This window comes from Oncorhynchus masou, chromosome 18, assembly GCF_036934945.1.
Source record: "Oncorhynchus masou masou isolate Uvic2021 chromosome 18, UVic_Omas_1.1, whole genome shotgun sequence".
NCBI classification, from domain to species: Eukaryota; Metazoa; Chordata; class Actinopteri; order Salmoniformes; family Salmonidae; genus Oncorhynchus; species Oncorhynchus masou.
Window position 1 is genome coordinate 62,572,831 of NC_088229.1, and position 18,812 is coordinate 62,591,642.

Below are 18,812 nucleotides of genomic sequence, written 5' to 3' on the forward strand. Positions count from 1 at the left end.
GGAATATATATGTATCTTTAAAAACATTTTTAGTCATTTAGCAGATGCTCTTATCCAGAGCCAATTACAGTAGTGAATGCAAACATTTTCATATTTGTTTGTACTGGTCCCCCATGGGAATGAAACCCCTGGTGTTACAAGTGCCATGCTCTACCAACTGAGCCACACAGGAGTGAGATATATCTATATCTAAGGCTGAACTGGGTGCCAATACTTGATTGGAGAACAGGGAAACTATACATTTAGGGATATTATCATTTGAAATGTGTTTTTGGGGGGCTTGAAATGATACATGTGTGTCCTAGACACACACAAAAAGAGCTAAAGCCCAGGTACTGTATATTTGGAATGGTGACACGTCAATATCATGTCCACATGTGTTAATGAAATATGGATGAGGGAAAAAACTGTCCAAAGAGTGAAAAGTTTCATTGATTCCTGTGTTCACTGGCAGTCTAACCTGACGTGAATGGATGTGCATGCAGTTTTGTGGCGTGCAGGGTGAAGTTGCCCCTACACACTGATCTTGGGTGTGTAGGGTTTCTCAGTTTTAAGATTTAACCGGTTGTGGTGAAGGTTAGGGTTCGGGGAGAGGAAGCTGATCCTAGGTCTGTACGAAGGGGGAATTACACCCCAGAGAGGTCTTTTCCAGGAAGTGCGGATGAACGCTGATCCATATGAATATGCCTGGTGAAATACAGTCATCGGAATCAGCACACGTAGCGACAATACACTATTGACAATACAGACACATCATTAACCTGGTTTATCTTCATGTTTTCATGACAAGGACATGTTACAAGGCGTCAATTCAGTGTAGTTTTATAGGGGTGACGGGATATCAGAGCTGGTGAAATGCATTCATTTGAAACAACACCCGTAGTGACAATTACAGTGCAGATACAGGCATATCATTACACATTGTGAACCTGGTATATCACAATGTTATCATACATTTACATTGTAGTCCTTTAGCAGACGCACTTATCCAGAGAGACTTAGCATTAAGTGCCTTGCTCAAGGACACATGGGCAGATTGTTCACCTAGTCATGTCAGGGATTCAAACAAAAACCTTTCGGTTACTGGTCCAGCGCTCTTAACCCCTAGGCTACCTGCCTAGCATTCAGGCTACAACGTGTCCATTCAGTTTTGATTTTGTTGGAGTGAGAGTATAGGCCTTCAAGCTGTTAAATGTGTTTCCACAGCTCACATTGGTAAATAGAGGCCTAACTAGCTTGTCCTGTACGTGCAAATATGAGGTCTCTGATGATCAGTGAGGCAATGCGATGGCTCAGAGAGAGAGGACTTGGGGACCAGTAGTTTGTTTGTACACATGCTAATGCTATCACGCTAATCCTCAGGGTGTAAAATTATGCATGTGAGCGCTCCCGTACGTGTCAGCTGTGAGCTGTTGATTGATCACATTTTCCCAGTCTCCGATCCAGCACCATTTACTAGACAGACAGACCAGACGGCTGGCTGTTCATTGCGTTGGTATAGTGTTTCCCCATCCCGGCTGGTCTGGACTGCTGGTGTGGACTGCTGGTGTGAACTGGACTGACATGAACAGAACCCTTCTGAGGCTTATTAGTTATGAAAGAATGGCTTGGTAACTGACTATAGGAAGGCTTCACCAGTCCCCTGTTAAACTTTCCCACATTGAGACCACCAAGCTATGCTGCTAGCTGTCCCTCCCCTGAGAGGTTTGTGTGCTCGTGTGTGCGTAGAGAGCTACCAAGCCTTTACTGACAGAGTTGGCTATGTGATTGACAGCTGAAGACTAGTGGCGGTGAATACGGATCACCCTCGCATGCATGCATGCACACAACCCCCAACCCATACATACACATACACACACTCCCCCCTCTCCTCCAACATCACACTCACAATGAGCATTCTAGCCTAACAAAATATTATGAGGAGCCAAATGAATAGGTTCTGTGTCAGTACATCCCATCAAAGGGAGTGAGAGAGCGAGCAGAGGGGAGGTAAAGACCGATAGAGAGAGGATGAGCCCAGACTCCAAATGAGCTCGTTCTGGTTCTGTAGATTCACTATCGCCCAGCCTGCGGCCTTTTCTTTGAAGTCTCACTGTACGGCTTAATCTGTAGTCATGTTTACGAGAGCTTTGGGGATTTAGCTCCGTCTTTCTCTCACCCCGGGATTTATGGTATATCAGGCTTAGTACACAAGGGGGTGCCAAAAACTCAAAAAAGCCCATTGGGCGTCTATTACCATAATGCTAACAAAATTAGCATAATGAATTAATAATGAATAATGAATTCCATGGCGGCTGCTAGCTAAATTTGCTAACGAGCGCGAACAAAAGTAAATGAATTGCAAAGACAAGTAATATAACTCATAACTGTATTCATATATAGGTAGGCGCTACCGAATGTGGCGAGTTCGGACTTTAACAAGCAAATGTGAACAAGATACATTGTGCAAATGAACAAAGTACTGGCTCTCCAGCAGTATGTCTGTCTACCTGCTGTGTGTGTGGAGTCGCTAGGGCAACGGGCCTGCCTGCTCAGAGAAGATGGGGAGGAGCAGACGGGCCAAGAATGGAGAGGATAAAAAAAATGCAAGGAAATCAAGATGGCTGTGGCAGCTGTATAAATAAGTCATCCGAAGGGCTTTGACGTCTCAAACACGGCAGAAAGGTATTACTTCAGCCACTTACTTAGATAGCAAGTTAAACTAGGGGTCGTGTTAATTCTGCATTTCTTTCACTCAGGAAAAAAAAAACTATATCTTGCTGCATTTTGTAAACGCAGATCTAAAATGCTTCTTATTGTAATTTCTGCTCGGCATCAGACTAAATTTGTACTTCAGTTTTACTTCTCCACTCAGATAAGACTTCATGATTGGGCATTCAGCAGACAGCTCTCTGACTGATGTGTAAGCTACTTTTCCCTGGTACTTTTCTCGGTGAAACCAGACTATTTTTTTACAGTATAGTGCATGATTAACTTGAAGCAAAACAGTAGGAAATGTAGCTGGCTATATTCTTTCTATGATAGGCCTAAACATTACAAATATGATGGCCATATGATGGTCTTTTTGCAAAAAAAAACCTTGCTTTTTCATTGTAAGCTCATTTACTTGTTTGGCTGCCAGGCAAACAGCGTTGTACTTTTGTCATCATCTGATGAAAATGAAGCAATTTTCTGCCGAATTCGTTGCACTAATGTATTTTCTGTGAAGGATAACTATAGTTGCACGTCTCTGATCACTCTATTGAAGCAAATAAAACACTTGACTTTCAATATAATACGCGACCCCTGTCAATAGCCAGCTGGACTCACCTGCTCCAGCTTTCTCCCGTTGTGCTATTAACAGACAAACACGTGTGACTGGCTGAACTGTTCTGGTGAACTACGGTAAGCTTCATAATGTGACCGGTGAAATGAACGCAATCTGCTTTATCTCATAAAGCATTGCACAAGTTGACTGCAAATATTCAAATGTATTGAAAAACCTCAAAGAAATAGTTTCGACGGTATTGAAAAACCATCATGTGGCTATTTCCAAATACCCCGGTATACGGTATGTACGGTATACCGCCCAATCCTAGTATCGTGTCCACTTCCCTTTATCTCCAAGCCATGTCCTCATGTTTACTCTAACTTACACTGAAAGAGGCATATTTAGATACAGTTGTAGATCATTTGTCTTGACTCGGTAGTATTCTCTCCCATATTCCTCTACGCCTCTGTTTTCCATGCTGACTGTGTGTGTGCACGTGCCTGTGCTTGAGCGTACACATACACAGCCGTTTTGACAGGGCTTGAGCGAAAACCAGCAAACTTCAATTTCAACATCAACTAAATACAGTAAACTTTGAACACAGAGAGAGAACACAGGAAGCCGAGAGCGAAGTTAATTACTGTACATGGAAGAGTGTTTTTGTTGTCTGTCTGTGTGTCTGTCTGTGTGTGTGCCTCTGCATACTAGGAATGGTAATCAAACCCCTCCCTAGAAAAGGAGTCTGGAGTGATGAGGGATTGGAATGATGAGAGCTGATAGGAAACCATTATAATTCATTATTTCTGTATCCCCTCATAGCTGATGCATTAGGGCATCTTTTTGCGGCTACCTCAGCCATTTTAACATGCCTAGAATGGCATATTGCCTATTACGGGCAATTTTTCTCTACTGCTTTGAAGATGCACATGTCTGTTTGCCGGCTTCTCTCCAACTCTCTAGCTAATTAGAGATGTTGTAACCAAACCATTTTTCTTCGCTACACACTTCTTTGCCAACTCCAATCTTTTCTTAACCTGACAACCCATCCACCGGGCCAAAACACCACGCCCACTAGTGTTTCTTTCCAGACATCTTGTAGAATGTGAACACATTCTGACCACTCTGATTGGTCCCAGAAACCGCTGGGTTGGGCCTGAGCCAGCCTACATGATGACGTTATCCAACTATGATAGTCTGATTGGTTGGAGACGATCCAATCGCTGATGAATTTGTTTTGTACAACGCCCCTCATTGATTTCAAGGATGGCAGTTTCAGACAATGTGTCGAGCGATCGATAGAGCAGCGGAATGAAAATCAGGATGGGTCGTCAGGCAAGCCTTTTCTAGCACACAGACCAAACTCTGACCTGGCAATTAGATGATGTTGTGCTATTTCTGTAGTCATTCTGACCTTGTCAACACTTATAATGTAGAGGCAAGAAGACGGCGCTATAACAGAATAATTACGGCCGTATGACAGTTTGATGGCAGTTTCTGACACTTTATGGTGACAGCGTGACATTTTTATGATAGCCTAGCGACAGCGCTATGACAGGAGTGTGAAGGCTTTTCGAAGAGAATGGGACACCATCTTTTCGTTGACTGGGGATTGTAATAAATTACAAAAATGATAATGATGATTGACTGGATGCTATTAAATGTCGCTTCCACAGTGACTCTCACACACTTACCTGCCGGTATTTAATGCATTTAGAGTATCACAAGATTAGCAGATTAGCCGTATTAGCAAAGTGGCCACTGCTCAGAGCACGTTGATCTATTGTAAAGTCCCACTCTCTTACTAATAGTTCTATCAACCATGGGACTTAAGTCAAGTTGAACTTTGCACCTTTCCCAGTAGTAGACCATCCATAATGGAATTAGATCCACAAACCCTCTATTTTGCTGTCATGTATGACACATCAAATGTCAAGGTGGTTACTTCCCCTAAGCACAAGGCTGTTCAGTTTGTCGCTGAATGGCACAAGAGTCTGAAGAGTCTCTCCACTCGCCTTGTCAACATGGTAATAGCAATGCCAGGCGCTCACCTACTCGCTGTCGTTAAATGTTGCTAGTGAGCCAACAAACTTACAGTACCAGTCAAAAGTTTGACCAAAAACAAGCTACATATATACATACCAAAACAAGTGATCTGATGATTCTGTCTCTTTGCAGCAAAATCTGCAGAGCTGGGATGGTTGTATCCTCCGTGTATATATACAGTGGGCAAAAAAGTATTTAGCCAGCCACCAATTGTGCAAGTTCTCTGACTTAAAAAGATGAGAGGCCTGTAATTGTCATCATAGGTACACTTCAAGAAAATCACATTGTAGGATTTTTATGAATTTATTTGCAAATTATGGTGGAAAATAAGTATTTGGTCACCTACAAACAAGCAAGATTTCTGGCTCTCACAGACCTGTAACTTCTTCTTTAAGAGGCTCCTCTGTCCTCCACTCGTTACCTGTATTAATGGCACCTGTTTGAACTTGTTATCAATATAAAAGACACCTGTCCACAACCTCAAACAGTCACACTCCAAACTCCACTATGGCCAAGACCAAAGAGCTGTCAAAGGACACCAGAAACAAAATTGTAGACCTGCACCAGGCTGGGAAGACTGAATCTGCAATAGGTAAGCAGCTTGGTTTGAAGAAATCAACTGTGGGAGTAATTATTAGGAAATGGAAGACATTTGACCACTGATAATCTCACTCGATCTGGGGCTCCACGCAAGATCTCACCCCGTGGGGTCAAAATGATCACAAGAATGGTGAGCAAAAATCCCAGAACCACACGGGGGGACCTAGTGAATGACCTGCAGAGAGCTGGGACCAAATTAACAAAGCCTACCATCAGTAACACACTACGCCGCCAGGGACTCAAATCCTGCAGTGCCAGACGTGTCCCCCTGCTTATGCCAGTACATGTCCAGGCCCGTCTGAAGTTTGCTAGAGAACATTTGGATTATCCAGAAGAGGATTGGGAGAATGTCATATGTTCAGATGAAACCAAAATATAACTTTTTGGTAAAAACTCAACTCGTCATGTTTGGAGGACAAAGAATGCTTAGTTGCATCCAAAGAACACCATACCTACTGTGAAGCATGGGGGTGGAAACATCATGCTTTGGGGATGTTTTTCTGCAAAGGGCCCAGGACGACTGATCCGTGTAAAGGAAAGAATGAATGGGGCCATATATCGTGAGATTTTTAGTGAAAATCTCCTTCCATCAACAAGGCATTTAAGATGAAACGTGGCTGGGTCTTTCAGCATGGCAATGATCCCAAACACACCGCCCGGGCCATGAAGGAGTGGCTTCTTAAGAAGCATTTCAAGGTCCTGGAGTGGCCTAGCCAGTCTCCAGATCTCAAACCCATAGAAAATCTTTGGAGGGAGTTAAAAGTCCGTGTTGCCCAGCAACAGACCCAAAACATCACTACTCTAGAGGAGATCTGCATGGAGGAATGGGCCAAAATACCAGCAACAGTGTGTGAAAACCTTGTGAAGACTTACAGAAAACGTTTGACCTCTGTCATTGCCAACAAAGGGTATATAACAAAGTATTGAGATAAGTATTTGGTCAATAACAGAAGTTTATTTTCCACCATAATTTGCAAATAAATTCATAAAAATCCTACAATGTGATCTTCTGTTTTTTTTCCTCATTTTGTCTGTCATAGTGTACCTATGATGAAAATTACAGGCCTCTCTCATCTTTTTAAGTGGGAGAACTTGCACAATTGGTGACTGGCTAAATACTTTTTTGCCCCACTGTACATTCAAGTTTTTTTTTAAACGTAAAAAAAATGATTTTCTACATTGTAGAATAATCGTGAATTCATCAAAACTATGAAATAACACATATGGAATCAAGTAGTTACCAAAAGTGTTAATAAAATGTAAAAAATATTTTATATTTTATACTCTTCAAAGTCACCATCCTTTGCGTTGATGAAAGCATTGCACACTCTTGGCATTCTCTCAACTTGCTTCATGAGTTAGTCACCTGGAATGCATTTCAATTAACAGGTGTGCCCTGTTAATTTGCATTCCAGGTGAATTTCTTTTCATGTTAATGTGTTTGAGCCAATCAGTTGAGTTGTGACAAGGTATGGGTGGTATATAGAAGATGGCCCTATTTAGTAAAATACCAAGTCTATATTATGGCAAGAACAGCTCAAATAAGTAAAGATAAGTAACAGTACATCATTACTTTAAGACATGAAGGTCAGTCAATCCGTTTCTTCAAGTGCAGTCCCAAAAACCATTGAGCGCTATGGTGGAACTGGCTCTCATGAGGGCCGCCACAGGAAAGGAAGACCCAGAGTTACCTCTGTTGCAGAGGATAAGTTCATTAGATTTAACTGCACCTCAGATTGCAGCCCAAATAAATGCTTCACAGAGTTCAAGTAACAGTCACATCTCAACATCAACTGTTCAGAGGAGACTGTGTGAATCAGGCCTTCGTGGCCGAATTGCTGCAAAGAAACCACTAATAAAGAACACCAATAAGATGAGACTTGCTTGGGTCAATAAACACGAGCAATGGACATTAGACCGGTGGAAATCTGTCCTTTTGTCCAAATTTGAGTGATGGAGTGCGGCATCAGATGACCTGGCCTCCGCAATCACCCGACCTCAAGCCAAATTACAGTGCCTTGCGAAAGTATTCGGCCCCCTTGAACTTTGCGACCTTTTGCCACATTTCAGGCTTCAAACATAAAGATATAAAACTGTATTTTTTTGTGAGGAATCAACAACAAGTGGGACACAATCATGAAGTGGAACGACATTTATTGGATATTTCAAACTTTTTTAACAAATCAAAAACTGAAAAATTGGGCGTGCAAAATTATTCAGCCCCTTTACTTTCAGTGCAGCAAACTCTCTCCAGAAGTTCAGTGAGGATCTCTGAATGATCCAATGTTGACCTAAATGACTAATGATGATAAATACAATCCACCTGTGTGTAATCAAGTCTCCGTATAAATACACCTGCACTGTGATAGTCTCAGAGGTCCGTTAAAAGCGCAGAGAGCATCATGAAGAACAAGGAACACACCAGGCAGGTCCGAGACACTGCTGTGAAGAAGTTTAAAGCCGGATTTGGATACAAAAAGATTTCCCAAGCTTTAAACATCCCAAGGAGCACTGGCTACTTTGAAGAATCTACACTTTTTTGGTTACTACATGATTCCATATGTGTTATTTCATTGTTTTGATGTCTTCACTATTATTCTACAAAAACCCTTGAATGAGTAGGTGTCCAAACTTTTGACTGGTACTGTACAAATTCTCAAAAAGCTTGGCATATGTCTTGGAATAGTATACAATTCTTTATATTTTTGGTCTAAATCTATCCCTGATCACCCCTGCGGTCCTCGAGGCATGTACTTGATTAACACTGCTGTAGAAAGCTGATTACTGAAATATGGTTCCCACATGGGAAAGACCAACCCCCTCCGCCCCATCAAACTCACAGCCTTCTCTGTGGCACTGTGACGCTAGAGACTGATCCTCCCTCCAGGCAGCACCCCTCCTAATGTCTCATATGGTGACAAATGAAGGTATTACTCCCCCTGCCTGAGTTTTTAATGGCTCCTCCAGCACCAACATGCCCATGCCAGAGCAGCCGATTGAAACTGATGGAGAGTGGGGTCCTCCCACTGAAATGGATCTGTTACGCATCCGTAATGGCCTTATCTGAATATCGTATGTATTTCAGTCTGAGGGAATATTCATCACCTGCCCCAACCAAAAAAACGCCAATTACCAATGATTAAAGAGCTCGTTAGTAAATCACACAATGGGATGATGGGGTGAGATGGCTCTTGACTTGACATGAAAGCACTGATGGGAATGAAGCCCCTCAACATGAGATATTTTAGTGAAGCTTGGAATGTCCACTTTAGGTGTAATGCCGGGAGCCACTTGTGGATTTGACACCTCTAACCCAGTTCCAGCTCTGTGCGGATGTTGGCTAAAGCGGTTCTGGTTGATTTGAGCCCGTTAATGTCAAAAACAATTATTCTTTGTGTACCCTTCACCACGCTTCCCTCTCACTCTGGCCCCTACCATGACAACCAAATTAAATCCAAATGTAGGCAACATTTGTTATAGCACTTAGTCAGCAAAGATGAGGAGTTGAACTGATAGTGCCTTATAATTGAAAATCTCACCTGACGATCTGTTCGTCCTCTCCCTGCCTCAGCATGGGTGACGCTCTCTCACTCTCACTACTGCCTGTCTTTGACCCCTGCCATAATAATAGGACCAAATACCATTATGACAAAAAATGGATGGGGTTAGCTTATTAACACAAATTAGATTCTGCTTTTATTAGCTAAATTATTTATTTGCTGGCTGGCAATATGTATGGCTGGCAATATGTATAGCTAGCTAGCTGACTACATAGTACCAGTCTATTACAGAGCAGCAGGTAGCCTAGCAGTTAAAAGCGTTGGGCCAATAACCAAGGTTACTGGTTCAAATCCCAAGCAGACTACTTGAAAAAATCTGGAACTTTACGCTAAATCCTCCTATAAGTCACTCTTTATAAGAGTGATGGATGAGAGTAACTGCTAAATGACTCAACTAAAATGAAGCTGCAGTAGAAAAAGGGAAAATCCAGATACTGTGCGTGCTAAAATAGGCCACCTTTTTACAAAATATTATCTCATCACCAATATTTCGCTAGTCATAGGAATACAACATAGGAACATTTACATTTATGAAATGCTTGTTTTAAGCTTTCAAAACATGTATACATTGGAGCGCTTGTGAATATACGGTGCATTCGGAAAGTATTCAGACCCCTTGACTTTTTCCACATTTTGTTACTTTACAGCCTTATTCTAAAATTTATTAAATTGTTTTTCCGCCTCATCAATCTACACACAATACCCCATAAAGACAAAGTGCAAAACAGGTTTTTAAGTTTTTGAAAATGTGTTAAAAATAAAACACTGAAATCACTTTTTATGTTTGTACAACTTTATTGGAGTCCACCTGTGGTAAATTCAATTGATTGGACATGATTTGAAAAGGAACACACCTGTCTATATAAGGTCCCACAGTTGACAGTGCATGTCAGCGCAAAAACCAAACCATGAGGTCGAAGTAATTGTAGAGCTCTGACACAGGATTGTGTCGAGGCACACATCTGGGGAAAGGTACCAAAAAATGTATGCAGCATTGAAGGTCCCCAAGAAAGCAGTGGCCTCCATCATTCTTAAATGGAAGATGTTTGGAACCATCAAGACTCTTTCTAGAGCTGACCGCCCGGCCAAACGGAGCAATCGGGGGAGAAGGACCAAGCTTGTTCAGGCAAGCGAAGGTCACTCTGACCAGGCAGTATAGAGGGAGAGAGTTTCACAGTAGAACAAAGGAACTTCTTCTACATCACAGAACTTGAGAACTGAACAATATCCATGTTTTGGAGAATGTGTAAATGGTCTGTGGAGAAGCCAGCTACGACCCGGTCCGTTTTGTTTCATGTTTGTGACCTCAAGAAAGACAATACAGCCACATTACCATAACTATGTTTATACAGGAGCCTGCGTTATGAGGTTTGCGTCTAGTTATTGTATAAAATGAATGAGTTAAGATTAAACTATTTGCGAACTATTAGTTAGTAAATAAATGATTAAGCCAATTGGTGTATGGATGATTCATAGTAAAGGCTGGGTTCGTACAGATAACCAACAATTTACGACGTTTGGAATGAGACTAACGTGAGGTAAAGAATAATTGATTAATTAGAAGACTAATTGATCAGATATTTATATATCTGAAGAGATATATTAGGAAAATTACAACTTTGTAATCTGAAGATTTTCCTTAGTGCCCCAACTTACTAATTAATTACATTCACATGATTAGTTTAATCACATAATAATAATTACAGAGAATAAAGAAAAGTCTTCACTTGAATGATGCCAAAGACACGACACGTAACAAAATGTGGAAAATGTCAAGGGGTCTGAATACTTTCTGAATGCACTGTAACTATGCTATACTTAAGCAAAACTGACCACAGGGGTCGTGGTCAGATTTTCTGAAAGTAGGGTGGTTTGTGGTATACGGCCAATGTACCACGGCTAATGGCTGCTTTGAGGACAACACAGTGCCACCGACGCGGCCCTCTATCAAAGACTGTGGGTTCTCCTTCTCCGTGGCCGACGTGAGTAAGACATTAAAGTGTGTTAACCCTCGCCAGGCATTCCCAGCCGCATCCTCAGAGCATGCGCAGTCCAGGTAGGAAACAACACAAGGGTGCATGTACAACCCCCTCCTGTACTCCCTGGTCACCCATGACTGTGTAGCAAAGCACGCCTCCAACTCTATAAGCAAGTTAACTGACGATACAACAGTAGTAGGCTTGACCGAAAATGACGATACCGGGAGGAGGTGTGGGGTCTGGGAGTGTGGTGCCAGGAAAATAACCTCTCAGTCAATGTCAACAAATCTAAGGAGATGATCGTGGACTTCAGGAGATAGCAGAGGGAGCACGCCCCTATCCACATCAACAGGACTGCAGTGGAGAAGGTGGAAAGCTTCAAGTTCCTCGGCGTACACATCACTGACAAACAGTAAAATGGTCCACCCACACAGACAGTGTGGTGAAGAAGGTGCAACAGCACCTCTTCAACCTCAGGAGGCTGAAGAAATGTGGCTTGGCACCTAGAACTCTCACTAACTTTTACAGATGCACAATTGAGAGCATGCTTTTCGGTCTGTATCACAGCCTGGAATGACTACTGCACCGCCCGAAACCGCAGGGCTCTCCAGAGGGTGGTGCGGTCTGCCCAACGCATCACCGGGGGCAAACTACCTGCCTTCCAGGACACCTACAGCACCAGATGTCACAGGAAGGCCAAAAAGATAGTGAAGGACAACAACGAGCTGTTCATCCCAAATCATCCAGAAGGCAAGGTCAGTACAGGTGCATCAAAGCTGGGATCAAGAGACTGAAAAGCAGCTTCTATCTCAAGGCCATCAGTCTGTTAAATAGCCATCCCTAGCACATTAGAGGCTGCTGTCCTATACACACAGACTTGAAATAACAGGCCACTTTTATAAATGGAACACAGGTCATTTTACTTTATTATTATTATTATTATTATTTTTATGATTTTTTTTTTTACATATTTTGCATTCTCATCTCATTTGTATATACTGTGTTCTGTTCTTCTGTATCTTAGTCTATGCCGCTCTAAAATTACTCATCCACATATTATATATTCTTAATTCCATATACAATACTATAGTCTACTAGGACCTATAGGTGGTATTAATACAGTACTCCTGCAGGCTTCATGTTTTTCTGCGAGAGAGAGCGAGCTTCCGGCATTTGTCACTGATGGTGGAGGCTACCAGTCAGTGCAGGGGCTGAAGTATGGAGCTCTGTGTGTGTTTTTCAGCCAGGCTTTACACACACGCGCGCACACACACACACACAGACCTTTAGGAGTATCATTACCTGTGTTTGTGTTCGGCTGTCAGTCTAACCTGTGGCCTTTTCAGCTGTATTTGTATCCAAGTATTAAAAATGAAAGGGGGAAGGAAGTGAGGAAGAAGAGAGGGGAAAGAGGGAGAGAGATGCCCAGCTGGAAGCTGCTGTGTCCAATTAGAGGGAGTTGGTTGCTGGTACAAGTGTGTGTGTGCTTTCATGCTCACACCAGCGTAAGTGAGAGAGAGAGTGGGTGCTCGTGCAAGACTATATCGCACACCCAGCACGCACCCAGCCGCTCATAGTGAGAGAATTAGATTGGATAAGAGTAGGAAATCAAAGTCATTCATTGATAAATCTATTATATTTTAACACACATCATTGTGAATAGCCTGGAGGCATGGATCCTGTCTGTCCTGCTGCGGGTGTTACTCGTCTTTCCTTCAGTAGACAGAGAAGACGGAGAGCTGTCTCTCTCTTTCTGCCTTCCTCCTCTTCTTACTCTCAATAGTACACTCAATATAGATGTGGACTCTTATTCATTCTGGTTGATGAGCCAAGCAGCCAAGCAGCTCGAAAAACTCAGACTGTACTTTCTGACTCACCAGCTCTTTATAACCGTTCCCTACCTATTCTCACTTGTCCATGCTCTTTCAATCTCCCTCTGTCTCTCTCTGTCTCTCTCGGTCTCGCTCTCTGTCTTTCTCTCTCTCTACCTATGTCTCTCTACTGCTCTCTTTCTACCGTTTTCTCCCTCTGTCTCTCTCCGTCGCTCTCTCCCTCTGTCTTTCTCTCTCTCTACCTATGTCTCTCTACTGCTCTCTTTCTATCATTTTCTCCCTCTGTCTGTCTTTCTCTCTCTACCTATCTGTCTTTCTCTCTCTACCTATCTGTCTCTCTACCGCTCTCTTTCTACCGTTTTCTCTCTCTGTCGCTCTCTTTCTCTGTTGCTCTCTTTCTCTGTCGCTCTCTCTCTTTGTCGCTCTCTCTCTCTGTCGCTCTCTCTCTCTGTCGCTCTCTCTCTCTGTCGCTCTCTCTCTGTCGCTCTCTCTCTGTCGCTCTCTCTCTCTGTCGCTCTCTCTCTCTGTCGCTCTCTCTCTCTGTCGCTCTCTCTCTCTGTCGCTCTCGCTCTCTGTTGCTCTCTCTCTCTGTTGCTCTCTCTCTCTGTTGCTCTCTCTCTCTGTTGCTCTCTCTCTGTCGCGCTCTCTCTGTCTTTGTCTCTCTCTCTCTCTCTCTCTCTCTCTGGCTGTCTCTCTCTCACATACACAAACACACACATATTTTAACCTCCATGGCTGTGTGTGTTCTCTTGCAGAGGGCCTGGCTGTGGGTGTAGGGTTTGGAGCCATAGGAAAGACCTCATCTGCCACATTTGAGAGTGCCAGGTAAGAAAACAGAGACTTATACCACAACTGCCTTCCATACCTGTGTTCCAACACTATGTAGATATCACCTTTGTCACCATATCACCCAGGCCCGAGTCTACACTATTGGTTAATGTGACCTATGTTTATGGCCACAGCCCACAGCTCCTTTAGGATTTAGACACATCTGGTTAATGGTTCGACCACGATCAGATGCCCTTGCTTTAGGTCTCGGTCATAAGAGCCTGGGATTTGATGTGTGCGTGCATTTATCTCTCTGTGTGTGTGTGTGTGTGTCATCATAATCCTCCTCCACATACCATGTGGTCAGTAGACAGGAGCATCACTTGTTCCTCCCGTTAAGAAAGCACTGTTTACTCTGTGGGGATGAGGAGGACAAAACAGCCCGTATTTGTGCCTGGCTGCTCTGCTTTGTCTGGGCCCCGGCTCTCTGCTGTGTGCTGCTACCACCCGGTGGCCACCACTGATACTCCATATTTAATTTATAAATAATGCATGAGCCTCCGAGGATGACAGTGGAGGCTCCTCAGAGGAGGAAGGGAGAACAATTTAAAAAGTTATAATTTTTAGATTAAACTATACTAAATATAATCACGTCACCAAATAATTGATTAAAACACATTATTTTGCAAGGAAGGTCTACAGTAGCCTTAATGGCACTCTGTAGAGTAGCACCATGGTATAGCTGGACAACAGCTAGCTTCTGTCCTCCTCTGGGTACATTGACTTCAATACAAAACCAAGGAGGCTCATGGTTCTCACCCCTTCCATAGACTTACAGTTATTATGACTACTTCCAGAGGATGTCCTCCAGCCTATCAGAGCTCTTGCAGCATGAACTGACATGTTGTCCACCCAATCAAAGGATCAGAGAATGAATCTAATACTGAAAGCATAAGCTACAGCTAGCTAGCACAGCAGTGCATAAAATGTGGAGAGTAGTTGACCCAGAGACAGAGAAGCAGTTTTGAACAAATTAATTTCTTCCAAAATGAAGGAGAAGCAAGAGACCGAATTTCATTTTTTTTTTTCAGGGTCACTTACTTAGCTAGCAAATGCAGCAAGCTAGTTTAGCAAACTCAAACACCCTGCTCAAACAGAATGATGCTATGTTGCCTAGCTGGCTATCACTATCCAACACAACACTGGAACTCAAAAAGAAAGGAGGACCAAGACACTCTTCATATACTTAATTAAAACGCCTTTATTTGTATGGCATGTTCAATAGAAACGAGGTTTTAAAAATCCGACGCGTTTCGTCTGCATCTCCTTCGTCAGGGAGTACAAAGAAATAATACAATGTTCTCTCAGGTGTCCGTTCCAAGTGATTTTAATTTAGGAAAACTGTTCCCAAGTATTCCCACGCATAATAGAGAATTTAAGCAAGGTTTGAAATTATTATGTTTTAGTATTATTTTTGTTTGGTCTTCTTGCAGTCAATTTGCAGTCTACAAATGATTTGTAATTATGTTCCAGCACCCCGACCATCCGCTCAAGAAAAAATTGTTCTGATACTGAATCTAGTCGATCCCTGGTCTATAGGTAAATTTGCATAATTTAGAAGGAGCTAAATTGGTGCGTGTGTATTTTATTTTGTCGTAATGCATCTTATTTATTACATGTGCAACGAATACAGATACAGAGATTAGTTTAAGCCAAAGCGTGAGAGGTGTTGCATGTTCCTGTTCCTGCTGGAGTGAGACATTATTTTATAAGCCCAATTATTGTGCAACCATTATAAACTCAATTACGTGTTAAAATAGGTTTTGATGGCCATGACTTAAAAATAACTTTATTTTTTATTTTTCAACTGGTAATTGAAGTAGCGATAGGCAGGCTTTAGCGCGTCAATCACCACTTTGCAATGTGAGCTGAAGGCAATAAGCATTTTGCAAACATATACTTAATTGTTCGAAAGCTGAACGTTTAACTTCATATTACCATGCATGTCTTACCTTGTTTCAAAGTAGCCGAGCCAAAATCCATTTCTATATACGTGGATGCAATTATTTTATAAGGACTTTCTATCATGTTCTATTGTTTCTAAATCCGCTTTCTTTCTTTCATTGTCCAGTAGCCAAAGGCACCATTTTGGTCATATTAGCAACCCATGCTAGCTGTTGCGTCTTCAGATCTCCCATCTTTCAACATTTCAAACAGATATTTTCAACTGTCACATGAAACCGCTTGCAGGGGGAGTGAGCTTTTTGACAATGGTGTTTTCCGCTAATCACATTATGGAACCAACATTTGCGTGTAGCCTCCTGCTGTGCGTGCATTGCTGCATAGCTATAATGTGAAGAAATATTCGTTTAGAAACATTTTTTGCTAAATGTTTCGGATGTATTGCCTCATCCTCAATTCTTTTTGAAGTTTGTTTGATGTACTGGTTGTTTGAATTTGGATCTGTTGTGGATCAGTTGTTCCACAACTGTCCCAGAGTCTATTTCTTGCACAGGGCCCGGTTTCCCAAAGTCATCTTAATTAATTAAGGCTATGTTCATCGTTAGAACCTTTCGTAGGAGCATCGTTAAATCTCTGAACTGTTTCCAAAAACCATTATAATTAACGTTGCACTTCAAAACGCTCAATCTAATGCCGGCCAAAGATTTGAGGAGAGAAGGCTGATCCGAGAGTAGCACTCCCTTTCTTTTGATTCATACAACCAGTACACTATTGACACATGCTCCAACGAAGCACTTAGCAAACGTTCTCTCTGCGTTGTGTTTTGGGAATTGCATGTTACGTCTTCGGCCGTTATAGGAAAGATGCATCGTTAAAACACTCGTTAGCCTATGTTCATTCGCTATCGGGAAACTAGCCCAGAACGACAAGCTGACCAATAGAAGAGGTCAACTTTTCTATTATGGGGGATCGTAGATTGACATAGGCTAGTGATTTTTCTGTTTGTTACTCGTCTCGTCGGCTGAGGAAAGTCAATGTGGACAGTTATTCTAACATCTTCATAGTGAGCATCAGAATTCGGTGAGGACACACGCCACTGCATCCTTGACTTGCATGTTCTGTTAAATTACATGTAGATTGTGGTAATTCATCTTATGTCGTTCTGAGCACTGTGGCTGGATGCCATAATCAGGTTACGCACCCCAATGCATATGGGTCCGGTAAATTAAAATGCTGCTGGTCAAATGTCCTGTGCCACATTTTCCTAACAGGAACCCTGACACACTCACACTCACACACACACAGAGTGGTCCAAACCACAGCATTCCTGTGCTGTTGGCTCAGTCCTCTGGGGTCTGCAGAGGTCCGCCCCTCCCCAGTAGAGAGCCCCTCTGAGCTTGGTGGGTTTAGCACCACTCTCTCTCTGCCTCTCTATCTCTGCCTCTCTCTCTCTCTGCCTCTCTCTCTCTGCCTCTCTCTCTCTGCCTCTCTCTCTGCCTCTCTCTCTGCCTCTCTCTGCCTCTCTCTGCCTCTCTGCCTCTGCCTCTCTCTCTCTCTCTCTCTCTGCCTCTCTCTCTCTCTCTCTGCCTCTCTCTCTCTCTGCCTCTCTCTCTCTCTCTCTGCCTCTCTCTCTCTCTCTGCCTCTCTCTCTCTCTCTGCCTCTCTCTCTCTCTGCCTCTCTCTCTCTCTGCCTCTCTCTCTCTCTGCCCCTCTCTCTCTGCCTCTCTCTCTCTGCCTCTCTCTCTGCCTCTCTCTCTCTCTCTGCCTCTCTCTCTCTCTCTCTGCCTCTCTCTCTCTCTGCCTCTCTCTCTCTCTGACTCTCTCTCTCTCTGCCTCTCTCTGCCTCTCTCTGCCTCTCTCTCTGCCTCTCTCTGCATCTCTGCCTCTCTCTCTGCCTCTCTCTCTCTCTCTCTCTCTCTCTGCCTCTCTCTCTCTCTCTCTCTCTCTCTGCCTCTCTCTCTCTCTGCCTCTCTCTCTGCCTCTCTCTCTGCCTCTCTCTGCCCTCTCTCTCTCTCTGCCCCTCTCTCTCTCTGCCCCTCTCTCTCTCTCTGCCTCTCTCTCTCTCTGCCTGCCTCTCTCTCTCTGCCTCTCTCTCTCTCTCTGCCCTCTCTCTCTCTCTCTGCCTCTCTCTCTCTCTCTCTGCCTCTCTCTCTCTCTCTGCCTCTCTCTCTCTCTCTCTCTCTCTCTCTCTCTCTCTCTGCCTCTCTCTCTCTCTCTCTCTGACTCTCTCTCTCTCTCTCTCTGACTCTCTCTCTCTCTCTGCCTCTCTCTCTCTCTCTGCCTCTCTGACTCTCTCTCTCTCTCTCTGCCTCTCTCTCTCTCTGCCACTCTCTCTCCCTCTCTCTCTCTCTGCCTACCTCTCTGCCTCTGTCTCTAACTCTCTCTCTGCCTCCTGGATTGGCCAGGGCAGAAATGGGCTGTTTTCAGACTACAGTCTAGTCATAATATAGCTGTCATAATGAACCCAATATGGAAAAAGTACTATACTATTTGGCATGAGATATGGAATCAAAACAGAATCGTGCCTTACTGTGAAAACCTTTGATATTTCTGTAACATTGAGCTCATGCTCTTCCTGTTAGCTGGATGGTTTTGCTGGAGCAGAGATCAAAGTCATTGTGACTAGCTGCATCCGGGCTCTTCTATTGGAGGTGGCAGTGGTGGGCGGAGCTTGCACTGTGTTGTGTCAGCCAATTGAACTGAATCGTCCCCTATGCCATTTCACACACACAAACAAACACACGCACACACACACGCACGCACACAGGTGGCTATGAGGGCCGGAGTGCAGCCAAATCCTTCCGTTATTACAGATGTC

The 18,812-nt window shown here is 43.3% G+C and overlaps 1 protein-coding gene across 2 annotated transcripts in view; it reads left to right on the forward strand.

Annotated features, from left to right (window-relative positions):
• The window catches only part of LOC135505079 (zinc transporter ZIP11-like), a 143,989-nt gene that overhangs the window by 107,372 nt on the left and 17,805 nt on the right, over nucleotides 1–18,812 (forward strand). For both annotated transcript variants that reach the window (XM_064924151.1, XM_064924152.1), the window contains exon 7: nucleotides 14,020–14,089. In XM_064924151.1, coding sequence (XP_064780223.1) covers nucleotides 14,020–14,089 — 70 coding nt within the window. The remainder of the gene's footprint in view (nucleotides 1–14,019; nucleotides 14,090–18,812) is intronic.